Consider the following 17,508-nt stretch of genomic DNA (forward strand, 5'->3'; position numbering starts at 1 on the left):
ATATGTTAAGACAACTAAAGACATGAGAATGGATATCAGGTGAGAGAACAGACCTTTGTCATTGCTACCACTCTGGTCCAAGCCTCTATCATCTCTCCCCTGGATTACTGTAATAACCTCCTACTTCCACCCTTGCTCCCCCCACTGTCTCTTCTCAACATACCAGTCAGTGAGTCTTTAAAATGTAAATCAGATCATATCACTATTCTGCTGAAAACCCTCCAGTGGCTCCCCATTTCACTAATAATACAATCCAAATCTTGAGAACGTGTTTGTTTACAAATCCCTTCATGATCTGCCACCACCAACCCCCTTCTTCTCCAGCCTAACAGCCAACTAGTCTTCCCCCTTGCTCATCTACTCCACCCACACTGACCTCCTTGCTCCTCCTTGAACATGCTGGGCTTGCTCCCACCTTGGGACATTTGTCATTACTATTCCCTCCCTGCCTTGAGAACTCCTAGTTATCTAACTCCACATGGACACCAACTCTTTGCTTCCTTCAACACTGTTCAAATCCCACCTTCTTATTGAGGTCCCACCCTGACAACACTATTTAGAATTGCAAGCCCCACCTTCAACCTAATACTCCTGATCCCACTTCCCACTTTTTCCCCACAAACTTATCACCTTCTATACTGCAATATAATTAACTTATGTTTATTATTTTTGCTGTCTCCTATTACTAAAATGTAAGCACCCACAAGGACTGAGATTTTACTCACTAAAGTATCCTAAGCCTGCAAAAAGTAGGCACAAATATCAAATTGTTGAATTAATGAACTGTGTGCAAAGGGGTCAAAGATAATGAAAACTGAAAGCAAAAACGTCACTATGGGGAAAAAAAAAGTCACTGTGTTTCTATATCAGCTCTTACCCTGACCATTTCTTCCAATATTTCCTGACTCAGTAATGGTCTTGCCATCTAGATGCTAAGCCAAAAAAAGCCTGGAAACCACTCTAGACTTCTCACTTCCAATTCTCCCACAGCCAATTCATCATCAAAAGCTGTAAAAATTAGGTCTATTATCTCTAGAACATGATTCCTCTATTCCACTCCCATTGCACAGTTCAAACATTTTTCATCTCTAAACGAGACTATGAGGTCCATAACTGAGCTTTTTTGCTTTGATCTAACCAGGACTAGTTAATGGGTTTTAGATAGATATGACAGAGTATGATGGGCAGGAGAAAGCAAAGTGAAGGAGACTAGAATACTTGAAGGCTAGAAAAATGAATTTTAGGGCCGACCCAGTGGCGCACTGCTACAGTGCGCCGCTTGGGAGCACGGTGGCACACCCGTCGAGGGTTCGGATCCCACGTACAGACCGGTTCCCGCTCACTGGCTGAGCGAGGTGCGGCCGCAACGCCAAGGGTTGCGATCCTGTTGCCGGTCCCAGTCCGGTACAGGCGCGACACTGAGGGTTGCGATCCATTGCCGGACACAAAAAAAGACAAAAAGGAAAAAAAAAAAGAAAAATGAATTTTATCTTCTCTTTCTTTCCTCTTATTCATGCGTACTTTCTCATGTACTTCAAGTCCAGCTTAAATATTATCTCCACTTTTGAAGCCTTCCCCAGTTTCTTCAGGCAAAGCCCACACTCTTTTCTGCTTTGTTCATAACTCCATTAGAGCACTTACTGTAGCAATTATTTTATCAGATACTGGTTGCCCCACTGGACAGGAATCTAGTCTTATTCTTTCTAGCACAGGGCCTAGCACCAAAAATACGTGTTGAACAGATGAATCAACACTTCTGCCTAGAATTGGCAGTTATAAAGAAGGAAATCCAAGTTTGAATAAAAATAAGGATTCCAAAGACAGAAGAAATATAAATTCTCTATATAGTTACCAATAAATAGTAAATAAAAATACTAAACCCAAGGGGGGAAAAAAGGTGAAACACAGGATAAGAGTAATAGATAATAGAAATCCTCATGAAAATACTTAATAGAGAAATAGATCATTTAGAATTCACAGAGATATGAAGAGGTAGAAGAAATGCTAACCCAAATTAGTCCATAAAACTAAAACATACTCTCTCAGATAGGTATGTTCGACTAGAAATAAATTAAATGGATTCATAAAATGTCAATGATATGCAGATTACTTTAATTAGGGGGAAAGCATTGTAAAACATATCAACACTACCCTCTAATTCCATCCCCTCAAAAGACACCCAACTATGTAGAATTCAATCATTAGAAAAATGGACTCAAAGAAAGTATCTCAAAAACCAGCAAAATTACATTCACAGAAGGAACAAAGTTATTAAAACTAAAACTCTTAACACAAACCCAAATGAGGTTTTATTTTTTCTTATAAAATTCTACATTTTATAGACCTGTGCACTATTAAAAAGAAATCAAGAGTCCAGAAAAGCAATTTTTAGTAATAAGCAGGTACAATTCTATGCTTCAGGGAAAATGTAAAAATATTCAAAATAATGCCTATCTTGTTTATACTACCACATAAAATAAACAGCTTACTCACTGTAAATGGCTTAGTCACTTATAATTAAGCAGGTTCACAACCAACAAAGGTAACACTAGAGTAATGGGTCTGAAGCTTTTCTGGGTCCCAGATCCCTGAGACCCCAATGAAAGCTATGGTGCTGTCCTACAGAAAAGCACACATATATACAACATATATCTAGCATTTTAAATATGTCACGGCAGTCACAGAGCCCCTGCTGTCTATTTATGCCTTCCTAGAGATCCAAGGAACCACTGAAGAACTGTTAGTTTAATGACCAGAAATAGCAAATACATAAGACTCTACAGAGAAGGAGTTAAACTGTTAACAGCTCTACAGATTTTTTTCTCAATCGCCCAGGAAATTTGAAACACTGAATATAAAAATCCCTACTGGCTGGATTTTATCAAGTGATATACACCCAGACTGAGCTAAAATACAATCAATATGGCCTTAAAATAAACCTAAAACCTAAAGTGCTTAAAAATAAGATATAATACTAATAACAGTATAATAAAATCGCTAATATGTATTGAGCATTCACTATGCACCAAGCATGTTCTGTTTTAAATATAGTCATATTTATATATAAATGTAAATAATTATTATCTTCATTTCACAAATGAGGAAATTAAAGCACAGAAGGGTACAAAGGGAGTCAAGGAACAATGACATGAAAAAGAAATAACTAATGAGGTTAAGAAGCAAAAAATTCCACTACAGTATACCATCTAATAGCAACTTAGACCTACATTTGTATTATCACAGTTCCACAAAGCAAAAATATACTGTCCTAACTTCATAATGAGTGACAGTCTTGATCCTCTTCCATACCCCTGCCAAAACAATCCTTATAGAACCATACTCACTTTGGAATGCCCCATAACCAGAAATGTGAACACAAAATGTTCAAAAGGAACTCAACAATGAAGGATTTAAAAGATGAAAAATGGAAGATTAATTCTGAGGATAACAAATGTTAGCTTTCTAAATCACTGTCTTTTATATAAGTACCATCAATATATCATGCTTTGGGAAAATTAATCACTTAATAAGACGTAAAAAATCTGAAATAGGGCACTTTATTCTACAAAGGAAGTTCCAGTTTCCCTACCTCTGCCTTTTAGCAAGGCTCTCCCCCTCCTCTTTACCATCTTGGTGCTGTCATCTTCCACTCCAGGGACAATGACAAAAGTAGAGAAAATATCACAGGTTTAATGGGTCTTATTAAATCTCATCAATCAAAAAACAAATTTCAGATTCCTTGGATATGCCTATACTACTCCCTAAACAATGTAACATACAAAAAATATTTGTTGAATGGTTGAATCTTCTCCAGCGTAAAATGCATGTGTTGAAGGTATTACTTTAACATTTTCTACCTTCTATAATTTTATACTACAAATTATTATAGCATCAAAATAATGCAGTGAAACAAATTTATCTTAATCAAAAAGTTACAATTTACCATTTTGTTAGATTCTACATCCAAGAAAATAATTTTATACTACAAATTATTATAGCATCAAAATAATGCAGTGAAACAAATTTATCTTAACCAAAAAGTTACAATTTACCATTTTGTTAGATTCTACATCCAAGAAAAAAAAAAGACTCATTTTTTAGATCAGTGTATGCAGCTATTGTTAATCCACGACATCACAAAAAATTTATCAAGACCAAGATGGCCACTAGACCAGACACCTTCCTCAAGAGTGCACTGGCCAAGGAGCCAGTGCTGCTCATGTCTTTCACCACTGGGGACCTAACCACAATTTTGCCCCCACTCAGTCCCTATACCAAGTACGCCATCATGATCAACCAGGCCATGCCCTACAACTACCCAGTGCCTCTCTGAGATAATGGGAACATGCCCAACGTGCCCGGCCACCCCCACGACCCTCAGGGCCCCAGCCTGGAGTGGCGGAAGAAACTGTAGCATCTCTACTGACAGAGAGGGGGCCATCTCCCCTTTAGCCTCCAATTAAACAAGTGAAAATTTTTTAAAAAATTTATCTGAGAATATTCCTTTTTTAAATAATAACAACATAATTTCTTATAGCTTTCTTTGAAACGTTTGATATGATACAACAAAATCATGGATTTTTTCTTTTACATAACCAACAAACTTTTTGAATTAGATATGACGAAATTAATTAGCTCCATTAAACTGAAGTATTCCACTGCTTTAGTAATAATAGTCTAAATCAAGTAAAGGATAAAAATTAAGAAACAATGGAAATAAACATGCATATATGCATATTGAACATATGCCGCAAAAAAGTTCCCTCTGTATTTAATTCACAAACTGAAACACTTGCTCCTGATTTAACTGTTAAAATATCTCATTGCAAACACACACAGTTTAATAACTATACACAGAACTTCTTGGAAGCTGGTATCAATTACATTTAATTTTTATGCAATAAAAATCCCTCTCAGTATACAAAGCATACGAGAGCAAAAGTTCAGACTAAAACATTCCCTAATATTAAGTGGTATTTTTTTAAGTACTACATATACTTGCTGAATATCAATTTACCAAAACAAGCAAGGATGGCTTTATCTTGGCAAAACTTAGAATATTGTTTCTTCAGCATCTTACAAGGCAGCTTGATTCACCACATTCTTCCATACACTTTGTTCTATATCTTCACACCCCAAATGGAAATTAAACTCTTCTCAAGTAATAGCCAAAATTTCATTAATACAAGAAAACACACAGGGCAGAGAAATAGCATGACATGAGTAACAGAGATACACAGAACAAGAGATAGAACAGCCTTCATAATGACCTTGAAAAAGCAAACATGAGTATATGTTGAGACAGAAAATCTATAAGACATGCACAGGAATCACATTAAATAATTCTAGTCCCACTTACCTGATGAACTTTCAGTAAATACTGTTAATGTCTGTCCTCCAACACTTTGCAAGACAAATGGATGTTCTCTAGGAGTGCTGACTGAAGCTGGTTTTCCACCAATATCATGAATATTTGCAAGATCCTCATTCAAAGTAAATGACACCTAATAGACACATTAACCAGAGTTTATTACAATAAACTTTTGTACTCAAAGTACTACTGTACAAAAATTTTGATTATAAATCAAATATTTATTTTAAAATGAGTCTTTTCCAGTCATTTTATTAAACATTTTTTAAACTTTATCAAAAAATCCTCAATACTTAGTCACAAAAAGAGTATCTATTCCCATGTCAAAGTAATGGAGCTAATCTACCAATATAAGGAACGAAAGCTTTCAATTGTTTTCTCTGGTCTGTGGGCTGAAGAACTCTTTCCAAAACAAGAATAAAATTATTTTTTTCCTAAGGTCTCTGAAGTCAGGTGATCATGTCTTGTTACTTTATATCCTTAAGACCTAGCTAAGTGCCTGGTGTTTAGAAGGAGAACAGTATTTGCTGAATGAGTGAATATTTTAGGAATATTAAGAAAGTGATTATACTTGAAAGGGGGGAAAAGTGAGCTATTTACTCTGAAAAGCTTAAACACTCCATAAACAGAGAACATATTTCCTTTTTAGTTCTTAATGACTGTGAGTACATCGTACTGTTTTTCTTTTGAATATTTTAACAAATACACTAAATATTTTCAAGGATAACTCAGTAATAAGGTTTAGAATAAAAAGACAGTACATATTCTTTCAAAATGATTTTTACTGCATACCAGATCTCCCTAAAAGAACATCAATTTTTATATTAAAGGGATTTATAAACATAAAATTACTGATATTCCAAGCACACAGGAAGATCACAAAGTATTTATTAAATATCTCACTACTATGTGATAGGTATTGTAAATTATGAACTGGACTCATTGGGTCAAGATCCAAAACCTTCAAAAATCCAAATCAAATGCCTTTGCCACACTGAAGTAATGCAAAAGTAAGTACTATTAAAGTATTACTGAAGACATACTAGGTTCCATAATACTGAGAAAGGTGATACTTAGGTTAGGTCAAAGAAAAATGCTGAAAATGAACAACTAGAAAAAAGTCCATTCATTCAAGCAAGGGTGGCACTTATATCTTTATGTGTTCCTGACCATCAGCCATTCATTTGATGCAGAGTTCCCAGAATGCAAACAACACCCTCTCTTTCTTTATTATTACTAATGAAGAGAAAATAATCTCATGTTTTAAATAAAACTTTCATATAAATAATCTCACCTCTGTCCTTCCTTGATTCCTAAAAGAGAGGAAAGAAAATATTTCAAATTATTTTGGTTTCATGTTGTTTTCAAATGAGAGCTAAGAGCAAAATAATGTTACTTCATATTTACATAAAATACTACATTTACAGAGATAACTAGTATTTACCCTTGGCTCCTGCCTAACTATCCTATTTGTAATCCTGTAGGGGAAAAAAAGTCCCATTAATCCCACATGATTATTTCAGATATTATGAGTCTGTGACATTTAACACTATTATCACCTGCCCTAATTATATATTGTCAAAATAATTACCTTATTACAATTCTTATCCTCATTTCTAAACATTTTTACCATTCAGCAGCATGAGAATGCATTTTTAAAACCAGATCTATACAGTACTTCAACAAATTTTATTATTTATTTTTTCTAGGTGAAGAGGTTTCATTTACCTAGCAAAATCTTAAAAATCAAAAGTTACTAAACTTTTTAAAAGTCTAAGCAAATTTTCTCAATTATAAAAACAATATATGTCCATTATATAAATATTTTTAATACAGGCAAGCCAAAAAAAAAAGTTTTAAAATAGCCATAATTCCACTGTTAACACCTTGGTACCATTAAATATCCTTCCATACAATAAATATGGAATTAATGTATACTCTTTATAACAGCCTAATTTTTTAAAAAATGTATTAAATACCTACTATATGCAAAGTACTAAGTGTAGGGTCCCTGTCCGCAAGCAGAAGACATAAACAGTACATCCATAACTATAAAATGAGATAAATTTCAATGTTCATTTAACAGAGCCACAATATGCCAGGATCAGATAGGAGGACACCATTTCTTTCATTTTAAGAGTTATGGGCAAAAAAAAAAAAGGGGGGGGGGGCCTCGCTAGTTCCCTGAGCCCTTTTAGAGTGTACTAATCCTATTCATGAGGGCAGAGCTATTATGACTTAATCACCTCCTAAAGGCCCCACCTCTTAATACTATCATGTTAGGTCTGAGGTTCCAACATATGAATTTTAAAAAAAAAAAGGGGGGGGGGGGGGGGCAGCTCAACAAAGAAGCAGCTTGAGTTGAGCCTTGAACCGTACTAGGATTGCAACAGGCTGAGATGAGCAAAGTCACAAATGACTGATCAAATTTGGCTGAAAGGAAAAGGAAAAATAAGGAATAGTATGAGATGAAGTATAAAGGAGAACTAGGGTTAAACCACAGAAGATCTTGAATATCACAGTACAAAGTATGTATGGACTTTATTCTTTAGGCAACAGAGATAGATACACAGGTATTGTCTGAACAAAAGAATAACAAGTACAAAGATATGCTCCAGGAAACTTGCACCATAAAATATATATAGTATGGACAAAAGTTGATTAAAGATATTGTATTAGTCTGTTTTGTATTGCTATAACAGAACTACCTCAGACTGGGTAATTTATAAAAAACAGAGGTTTATTTGGCTTACTATTCTGAGACAGCTGCATCTGGCATGGGCCTCAGGCTGCTTCTACTCATGGTGGAAAGCTGCGTGGCAGGTAGCCGGCGGGTACAAGCAGATCACATGGCAAGAGGAAGCAAGAGAGAGAGGGGAGGTGCCAGGGTCTTTTAAGCAATCAGCTCTCACAGGAACTAAGAGTGAGATCTCATTCAGGATCCCCACCCCCCAGAGAGAGCATCAATGCATTCATGAAGGATCCGCCCCCATGACTCAAACAGCTTCCAGCACTGCCACCCTGTGGACCAGATTTCCACATGAGTTTTGGTGGGGACAACACATCCAAACTCTATCAGATTTGAAGACCAGTTAGAAAACTGTTTTCCATAACACCCAGCTTAGTTCCAATCTGCCTCCATTCAGTCGTTCAATCACTTATTCTGTCGTTCAATCACTCATTCTGTCATTAAGAGTTTACTATACACCTGCTACACATTATGCTGCATGGTATAAGATGGGTATCGGTCCTTGTCCTCAAGGAGGTTGCCCAGTTTAATGAAAATAGGTCCAATCCATGAACAATTATGAACGAGGTAGTTTATATCTTGTCATAATGACAGTGAATGGCAATCTGGAGTTGAGTGATAAAGAGTCTCTTAGGCCAGACTAAAATTCTTTAACAAACTTCTTTAGTAGGACTTCTCAGACTTTTATATATTAAAATGCAATGTCGGGCCCGCCCGTTGGCGCACTGGAGAGTGCGCCGCTTGGGAGTGCAGCGGCGCTCCCGCCGAGGGTTTGGATCCCATGTGGAGACCGGTTCCCGCTCACTGGCTGAGCACGGTGCGGGCACAACACCAAGGGTTGTGATTCTGTTGCCGGTCCCCGGTACGGGCGCGACACCGAGGGTTGCAATCCCGTTACCAGTCAAAAAAAAAAAAAAAAAAAAAAAACAATGTCAATCTCCTTTTTATTGAGGAAGTCCCTAGAACAAAAGTGAAACAATTTTAAGATTTCACATTAAAAATATGAATTTCTAGCTTCTCTAACAAGACTGGAAGATTTGACAACAATTGGCCCCCAATTCAGCATGACAACAATCTCCTTGACATGCACTGGGGCAGGCAATGAATTCACCACAGTCCCTTCCCTATCACTCCCAAATTTAGCTCCCAGAGGCATTTAATTTAGCTAGCTTAGGTGTGGTAGACAAAGCAAAAGCAAAGAGGCAGAAGACACTCCCATAATACTTACTGAATTGAACTGAGGCTAATGCAAAAATCTACATAAAAAGTAATAAAGGCTTGAACCAGGTAGTGGTAGAATGCAAGGAGGAGGTGCGTGGGAGGGTCACTGAACTGTTAGAACTGATAGAAGAGGAAATGACTAGAAGTGGACAGCAAAGGAAAAGGGATGAATTACAGATCATGTTGACATTTCCAGTCTGTGTAACTAGACAATCACCCAGAAGCAATTAGGAAACACAGGAGGGTAGGATAACTTCATTTTCGTGTGCGCGTGTGTGTTAGGAAACACAGGAGGGTAGGATAACTTCATTTTCGTGCGCGTGCGCGCGCGCGTGTGTGTGTGTGTATAAAAAACAGCATCTTAGCTGGAATAAGAAATTGATGAGCTCTGAATGAGTTAATTTTCTAGAAAAAAAAGTTAATCCTTGAAGACTTAAAACTTTTTTTAGAAGATGACATGTTCCCTTGTTTTAGTGTGTGAATGTATGAAATACACATGACCTTTTGCTGTTCTACATTACAACTACAATAAACCCATTGCATGATGACCTGTGTTCAAAATGATAAACATCAACTATTGTATAACACAATAATATCTTTGGAAATTAATGAAGTAAACATCTGGCCCATCCTTTCACAGAATTTCTCATAATGCTGTTCGTTTTCTCCTTCACTACTCCATTTCTCAACACCCCGCAGCTACTTCTTTAGATCCCAGTTTTATTCTTTTTGCCTTTTTTTAATCAATCATTTGTCCTTCCTTTTTCTTACACTGTTTAAATACTTCTTAGATTTGACACCAATAGGGCCTGACTTTTCATTATCACTGATAATCAACAAAGCACCACGTTTTCCCAGTTAAGAAAATGAACCAAATCACTTCAAGTCTCCAATTGTACTCAAGGGTTTTCTGTTGTTTTCATTTTGTTTTTAATTCCTATTCACACTTCTCCCTTCCTGAACTAGTCACCTCAAAAACTATCAGGTGAGGCCAAGCAAAGTAGCTATCTGAAGAGTGGGCTGGGTAAGATGGTCACAGTCCGAGTAGTATGAAGAGGATGTTCCTGGGGTGCAGAGGGCAGCTGGGGGCAAGGAACTAGAGCCCAGTTAGGGAAGGAGAGCACCACCATAAAGGAGCGGCTCAGCAAGAAGTGTGTCAGAGCCTAGTGGTGAGGGCATCCACATAGGAGGACAACCTGAAGCAGGGTGCTGGACTCCTAGTGGCATAAGGAGGGATCTCTATGGAAGAGAGAGGAAGCCTCACAGCAGGGAACGGAAGCCTGAACAGGGTGGGAAGGGTATCCCTGTGGATGACAGCAAAGGTGGCATCCCAATGAGGGGACCTAGAGCCCAAGTAGGGTGAGGAGGGCACTTTTATACACAGGGTGGGGTGAAGAGGCACTGAACAAATAAGCAAATATATTAAGGATAATAGGTTTCTCACTTTCAGAAAAGAGATACAAATACGAATACAAACTGGAATATATTCTGTGGTGTTGGATTGGAACTGGATATTGGTGTAAATTCATGATTTTCAACATATGTAGATACAGAAAATACAGATGTAAAGGGTTGTGTGTGTGTATATTCCCTAGTTCTGCTAACTGAGAGGGCCTGGGAGCTGCATCCAGATCTTACGGGGTATCTGGACCTTAGTTCTAAATACCATTCAGGATGGATCCTCTAAAGGGAACCAGGGTTCCTTTGAGAAATGGCTGACTTCAGGACTCATGCAGAAATGTACAAGAGGAGTCTAAAACATCGCTGTATGTCAAAAAGAAGGGCTCAAAGAATGATGAGGATATGTCAAAAGGACTTATACTACTGAACTGTATGCTTAAAAAATGGTTAAGATGGTAAATTTTACGTATTTTTTATTAAAATACGTAAAAATATTATGAATTTTTTTTTAAAAGGACATAGAAGCCAGCTAGAAGGATCTCCTACTGGCTAAATTTTGGACAACTTGAACATCAGAATAAATGATAAGGTAACAAATTGTGACCCACTGATTAAAACCAGAGTCCATGAGTTCATACTAAAACAAATTAACTAATTGAAATTTTGATGAGAAATACTTATATAGTCTCAAAATACCACCCCATAGAATACTTAACAATTACAAAGGAGAAAAGAGCAAATTTACTTGAAGAAGTTTAGAAGACAACCCTTAATCAAGTAATCAAGTTAACCACCAGCCCAATGGGACAAACTGCAAACACACAAACCTTGCTAGAATACATTAAGAATCCACCTTCACCTTTGTTATATTCCTGCCAAAGATGCATAACCCAAATCTAATCATGAAGGAAGATCAGACAAACCCAAATTTTATAAAATAATTGCCTTGTAAATGTCAACAGTATTGATATTTATATATTATAAAGTCAAGGAAAGACTTCAGAATGTTCTGTACTGAAGAAAATTAAAAAGACATTACAATGAAATGTAATGTAAGATCCTGGACTGGATCCTTTGCTATAAAACATTGATACAACTAGAAAAACTTGAATGAAGTCTAAGGATTAGATAGTAGCAATTTACTGATTCAGAGATGTGTATTGTGGTTATGCAGGAGAACGTCTTTGTAAGAAACGCACATTAGAATACTCAAGAGTGACATGGCATGATGTCAGCAACTTTCTCTCAAATGGTTCAGGAAAAAAGTTCTTTATACCGTTCTTCCAACTTTTCTGTAGTCTGAGATTGTTTTTTTTTTTTTTTTTTCCGTTAAATTTTTATTTTGTCAATATACAATGTATATGATTATTATGGCCCATCACCGACACCTCTATTTCATTCGTTTTTATAGCTGAGTAGTATTCCATTGTGTACATATACCACATTTTATTTCATTCGTTTTTATAGCTGAGTAGTATTCCATTGTGTACATATACCACATTTTATTTCATTCGTTTTTATAGCTGAGTAGTATTCCATTGTGTACATATACCACATTTTATTTCATTCGTTTTTATAGCTGAGTAGTATTCCATTGTGTACATATACCACATTTTATTTCATTCGTTTTTATAGCTGAGTAGTATTCCATTGTGTACATATACCACATTTTATTTCATTCGTTTTTATAGCTGAGTAGTATTCCATTGTGTACATATACCACATTTTCCGTGAGATTGTTTTAAGTATTAAATAATTTTTAAAATGTGCCCAGTTTACTTAACTGATCCCTTACTAAGGAATTTGAGGATGTCACTAATTTTTCTCTATAACAAACAGTGCTGAAATTAATAACCTTGTATATCAACCTTTACTTCACTACCTTGTTACTTCTATGGAATAAGTTCCTAGAAACAAATGGAACTGCTTGTTCAAAGGCATGAATATTTTATTATTAATTTTTATAGCCTTCTTTTTATCCTAATCCCACTCTGCTGGATGAGCTTATTTGTCTGTCTATATAATGGCAGAACCAACATAATGCTTGAACTGTGAGCTGGCAGAGAAAACAGTGGGATTATTATTCTACTTCGTTTTGAGTGGCAATATGTACATGTATATGTGTGTGTGCTATATATGCCATATGTATGTATACACATATACCTGTTGCCGGACTGCCTTTCAAAAAGTTTGTACCAATTTAAACTCCTATCAATAGTATGACACTGTTCTAAACTTAGTCAATTTTATAACAGAAAAATTATATCTCATTGATTTTCCATTTGCAGACTCTTTATTATTAGCAGGCCTCTACATGACCTGGAGTGTTAAATGTGTTTAGAAATAGAGCTAGAAATTAAAAGTCTCTGGGCAAAGCCATATTAGTACAGGTTGCATGATTGTCAGTAAAATACAACATGTACCAAACATTTGGAAAACAAGTATTCTGAGGCAGAATGGTTATGTAGAAAGAAGGTCGGCTTTAAAAGTAAACAAGCTAAAGCAAAACTATAAGCTAATTAAAATATAGATGTCCAAAGGTATAAAAATAATCCAACTACAATGGCTTAGGAACCTTGTAAAAACTGCTTAACAAAAATGGCCCAAATGTTACCAACTATTACAATAGGCTGATGCTCTCACCTTATTCATAATTGAACTCTCCTTTTTTCAGGTATTAAGACAGAATCAAATTTGAGAAGAGCTGCATCCCCAACTGCATGTTTTTTCCTGCCTCTCCCAATCTCTCCTCTGCCTCTGCCTCTCCCAATCTCTCCACCCTACATCCCCATCTCTGCTGGAATGAACAACCAAACGATGTGGATCTTCCTAACTTCTGGCCTATGCCACATGGCAAGCTGCTGCTTAGCGCTGGGAGATCTGGTAGTGAGAGGAGGTCGATACTCACACCACATTAGACACGATGCAGTGTCTACTGTCTGGACCATGTAGTATGGGTGGTATGACAGTAGGAGAATACTTACTTATCGACTAAGAATTTTACATGTATTGAACCTATCAGGTATTAAACCCATCTCGTTTAAACAGATGATGAAACAGAGGACAAGCAACTTATCCAAAGTCACATAGCTAGTAAGTGACAACATCAGGACTATACCTCAGGCCTGACTCCCAGGTCCATACTCATAATCAGTTTGCCATGATGCCTTTCTAAAACCTTAGTTGTTTTCATTTTTTACCCAAATATACTTTTTTTTAACCACAGGTAACCCATAAACTGGTTAATATGCCTCTAACAATCAATAGTTGATACACAAGGATACTTCAAAAAATTCGTGGAAAAAAAGAATTAAAAGATAATACAAATCTTTCCATGAACTTTTTGAAGTACCTCATACATCTTATAATCTTAAAAATATTTGAAGACAGTTTACATAGTCTATCATAAATTTCTCTTAAAAGCCTTAGTATCTTACCTTCAAACGTTCCTCATAGGACTTTTTTTTTTTTTTTTTTTTTTTTAGTTTTCTCATTATCCTAGTCTCACTCCACTAAATGAACTTAGTTGTCCGTGTCTCTCTTTAAGTGCATCACTAAAAACTGAACATAATGTTTGCACTGTGAGCTAACTGGCAAAGAAAAGAGTGGGATTATCATTCCACTTCATTCTAAACAACAAATGTCTATTAAAGGAGCCTCTGTTTATAGCCACTTAAATTTGATGACTTACATTAAGCTCAAAATCAATTAAAAATACTGATAACCTAGTCACATGCACTGCTAAGCCTTCCCTCACCCATCCTACACTTGTTTAATAGTGAATTTATTAATTCAGTAACAGCAATGAAAACTGAGTAAATTAGTAAATAAGACAGCTTGGAGAATACAGCCGGGAGACCTACTAGGAAACAAGCTCTTTTCAAGCATTTCCACAGCAATCTCAGGATACTAATTACTATAAATCTGTTCTTATCATTAAAAGGATCTAGATGTTCTACAAGACTGATTTATCAGGTTAAATAGAAAATCTGCTAGATCTTTTTTGTCTACATATAAAACACACACACGTACAAACTGCTCCGTATTTATCCCTTATATTGGTATAGAAACCCCTCCTCAACCACAATATTCCCTTTTAAGAAATTCTGGTGGATTTACTTTTTCTTCAACTATGGTTGAGAAAACTGATTAGAATACAGGGAATTCAAGTCACTTCTACTGAGGATTTTATTTTCAAGAGAATTCAGAGACTAGAATGAGGAAAAACAAGGAATAGAAATATTGGCTATGTACCCTAGGGAAGAGATAAAGAAAAATGGAGCAAAACAAACCAAGCCTTAGAATTAAATTTAAGAGAGAATGACAAAGAGAATAATATCAGGGTTCTGTACTATGTTCTGAAGTTAGCAACACTAGCCTAAAGAAGTTTCAGAAATACTTAGGTATGGACAGTGGAATAAAGAGGTTTTAAAATTTTGTCCATATTAAGCATCCAAAATAATCTGTATGTAGAGTTACCTAGAAAGGTTCATACCAAACTATTACCCATGGTCACCTCTAAGGAGTATGAACGGGGAAAACAGATGGCTTTTTCTTTTTATTTTGTGCAAAAGTAATTTTTAAAAAGCATGTAATTACTTATAAAATAAAACACACCCACAATATTTCTACAGGTCTTTGTTTGGACCTCATGATGAGTTAACAATGCCAGCTCATAAAATCAGCCTGTAATGCATGGAAGAATACATGTGCATACACGCACATCTGCTAATACTTAGTCTAACCATAAGGTTTATCATCAAAACTGGGACACTACTAATAATTGCACAGGGAAACACATAAACTGGGACTGTTGAAGGCAAACCTAGAGGTACAGCACCCCCATGTGTATTAGATGCAACTATGTAAACCATGTGCTTTAAACTAAGGGAAGAAAAGAGCTCCGTATTTTCTACCAAACAAGGACTGATGAAAAATTGCAGCTTATTGCTGAATTCTACCAAACGTTTAAAGAACAAATATCAACACTTCTTAAAATATTTCAAAAAACTGAAGTGGACAGAATTCTTCTAAACTCATCCTATGAGGCCATCATTACCCTGATACCAAAACCAGGCAATGACACAACAAAAAAAGAAAACTAAAGGTCCCTTGTTGAAAAGCAATTGGCAGTAGGTATGTGGATTCATTTCTAAATTTTGTTCCATTGGTCTATGTGTCTGTTTTTGTGCCAGTACCATAATGTTTTGATTACTATTGCTTTGTAGCATATTTTGAAGTCAGGAAATGTGATATCCCCCACCCCTGCTTTATTCTTTTTGCTGAGAAATGCTTTGGCTATTTGTGGTCTCTTGCTCCATATAAATTTTTGAGTTGTTTTTCCTATTTCTGTGAAGTATGTCATTGGTAGTTTGATGAGGATTGCACTAAATCTGTAGATGGCTCTGGGTAGTGGGGTCATTTTGATGATATTGATATAAACATAGAAAATTCCCCACACTCATATATATACTATAGAACTAACTTTGTTTTCCCTTTATAGTTCGCCCTAACAATTAACTAAGACTGTATCAAAAGCAGACATCCTGTCTCGCCCAATACATCTCTCAAAGCACAAAGCAGCTGTCCATCACATTTGAAGACATCCTACAACCTGTCTCATCTGATACATCTACCTATATAAACCCCAGCCCTCAGCTGATCAGGGAGGGGGGTGGGACATTACCCTCTGTCTGCCAGGCCAGGTCTTCCAAAATAAAAAGCCTCTCCTTTAAGTTCTGTCTGGCAAGTGTGATTGGTGATCCAACAGCAGCGAGCACTTGCACCCACAAGGGTCAGGGATTCACTGGGTGAAGGGGAATCCCACAGGACTTGTTTGTTACCATTGATTCCTCCAATCCATGAGCATGGGATGTCTTTCCATTTTTGTGTGTCTTTTATTTCTTTAATTAGTGTTTTATAGTTTTCCTTGTAGAGATCTTTGACCTCCTTGGTTAGATTTATTCCTAGGTATTTTATTTTTTTGTTGCTATTGTAAATGGAATAGCTTTCTAGATTTTTTTTTCCCTACAAGTTCACTGTTGGTGTATAGAAATGCTACTGATTTTGGTAAGTTAATTTTATGTCTTGCAACTTTACTGAATTTGTTTATCAGTTCTATAAGTTTTTTGGCATTTTAACAAACCCTAAACTACTTCATTTGTCTTATAAACATTCTATGGGATGGGAATACATTATTATCCACATCTTACATACAAGAAAGCTAAGGCTTAGAAGAGTAAAGCTCCAAACCAAACAACTATCAACAGCCATTTAGGACTAGAAACCAGGTCTTAAGCTCTAGTGAAATCACTCTACAACACCACGGTTTTCATTATCTAAGCCCTTTCTCCTTTAGTTGCCTTTCTTCAGTGATGTACATTCTGAGTTTTATCTTGGTGGTGGCTCCCTTTTCAGTAAAACCTAACATAAAAAAATTCTGAAGTCCATAAAAGAAAAGTAGGTGATTCTCTGCATAATAAAGAAGTCCACACTGAAAAAAATAATCAGAAACTTCACTAAAAGTACAGGGCCGGCCTGGTGGTGCACTGGAGAGTGCGCCACTTGGGAGTGCGGTGGCGCTCCCGCCGAGGGTTCGGATCCCATGTGGAGACCGGTTCCCGCTCACTGGCTGAGCGCGGTGCGGGCACAACACCGAGGGTTGCGATTCTGTTGCCGGTCCCCGGTACGGGCACGACACCGAGGGTTGCGATCCCGTTACCGGTCAGTAAAAAAGACAATAAGGAAAAAAAAAAAAAAAAAGTAT

General features: G+C 36.5%; 1 protein-coding gene across 1 annotated transcript in view; it reads right to left on the reverse strand.

Annotated features, from left to right (window-relative positions):
• Window positions 1-17,508, reverse strand: part of GTF2F2 (general transcription factor IIF, polypeptide 2, 30kDa) — a 195,136-nt gene that overhangs the window by 154,568 nt on the left and 23,060 nt on the right. The window contains exons 3-4 of the mRNA XM_008571131.1: window positions 6,666-6,684; window positions 5,360-5,504 (exon numbers count right to left, since the gene is read on the reverse strand). Coding sequence (XP_008569353.1) covers window positions 5,360-5,504; window positions 6,666-6,684 — 164 coding nt within the window. The remainder of the gene's footprint in view (window positions 1-5,359; window positions 5,505-6,665; window positions 6,685-17,508) is intronic.

Source organism: Galeopterus variegatus, unplaced genomic scaffold (assembly GCF_000696425.1).
Source record: "Galeopterus variegatus unplaced genomic scaffold, G_variegatus-3.0.2 Scaffold662, whole genome shotgun sequence".
Lineage (NCBI taxonomy): Eukaryota > Metazoa > Chordata > Mammalia > Dermoptera > Cynocephalidae > Galeopterus > Galeopterus variegatus.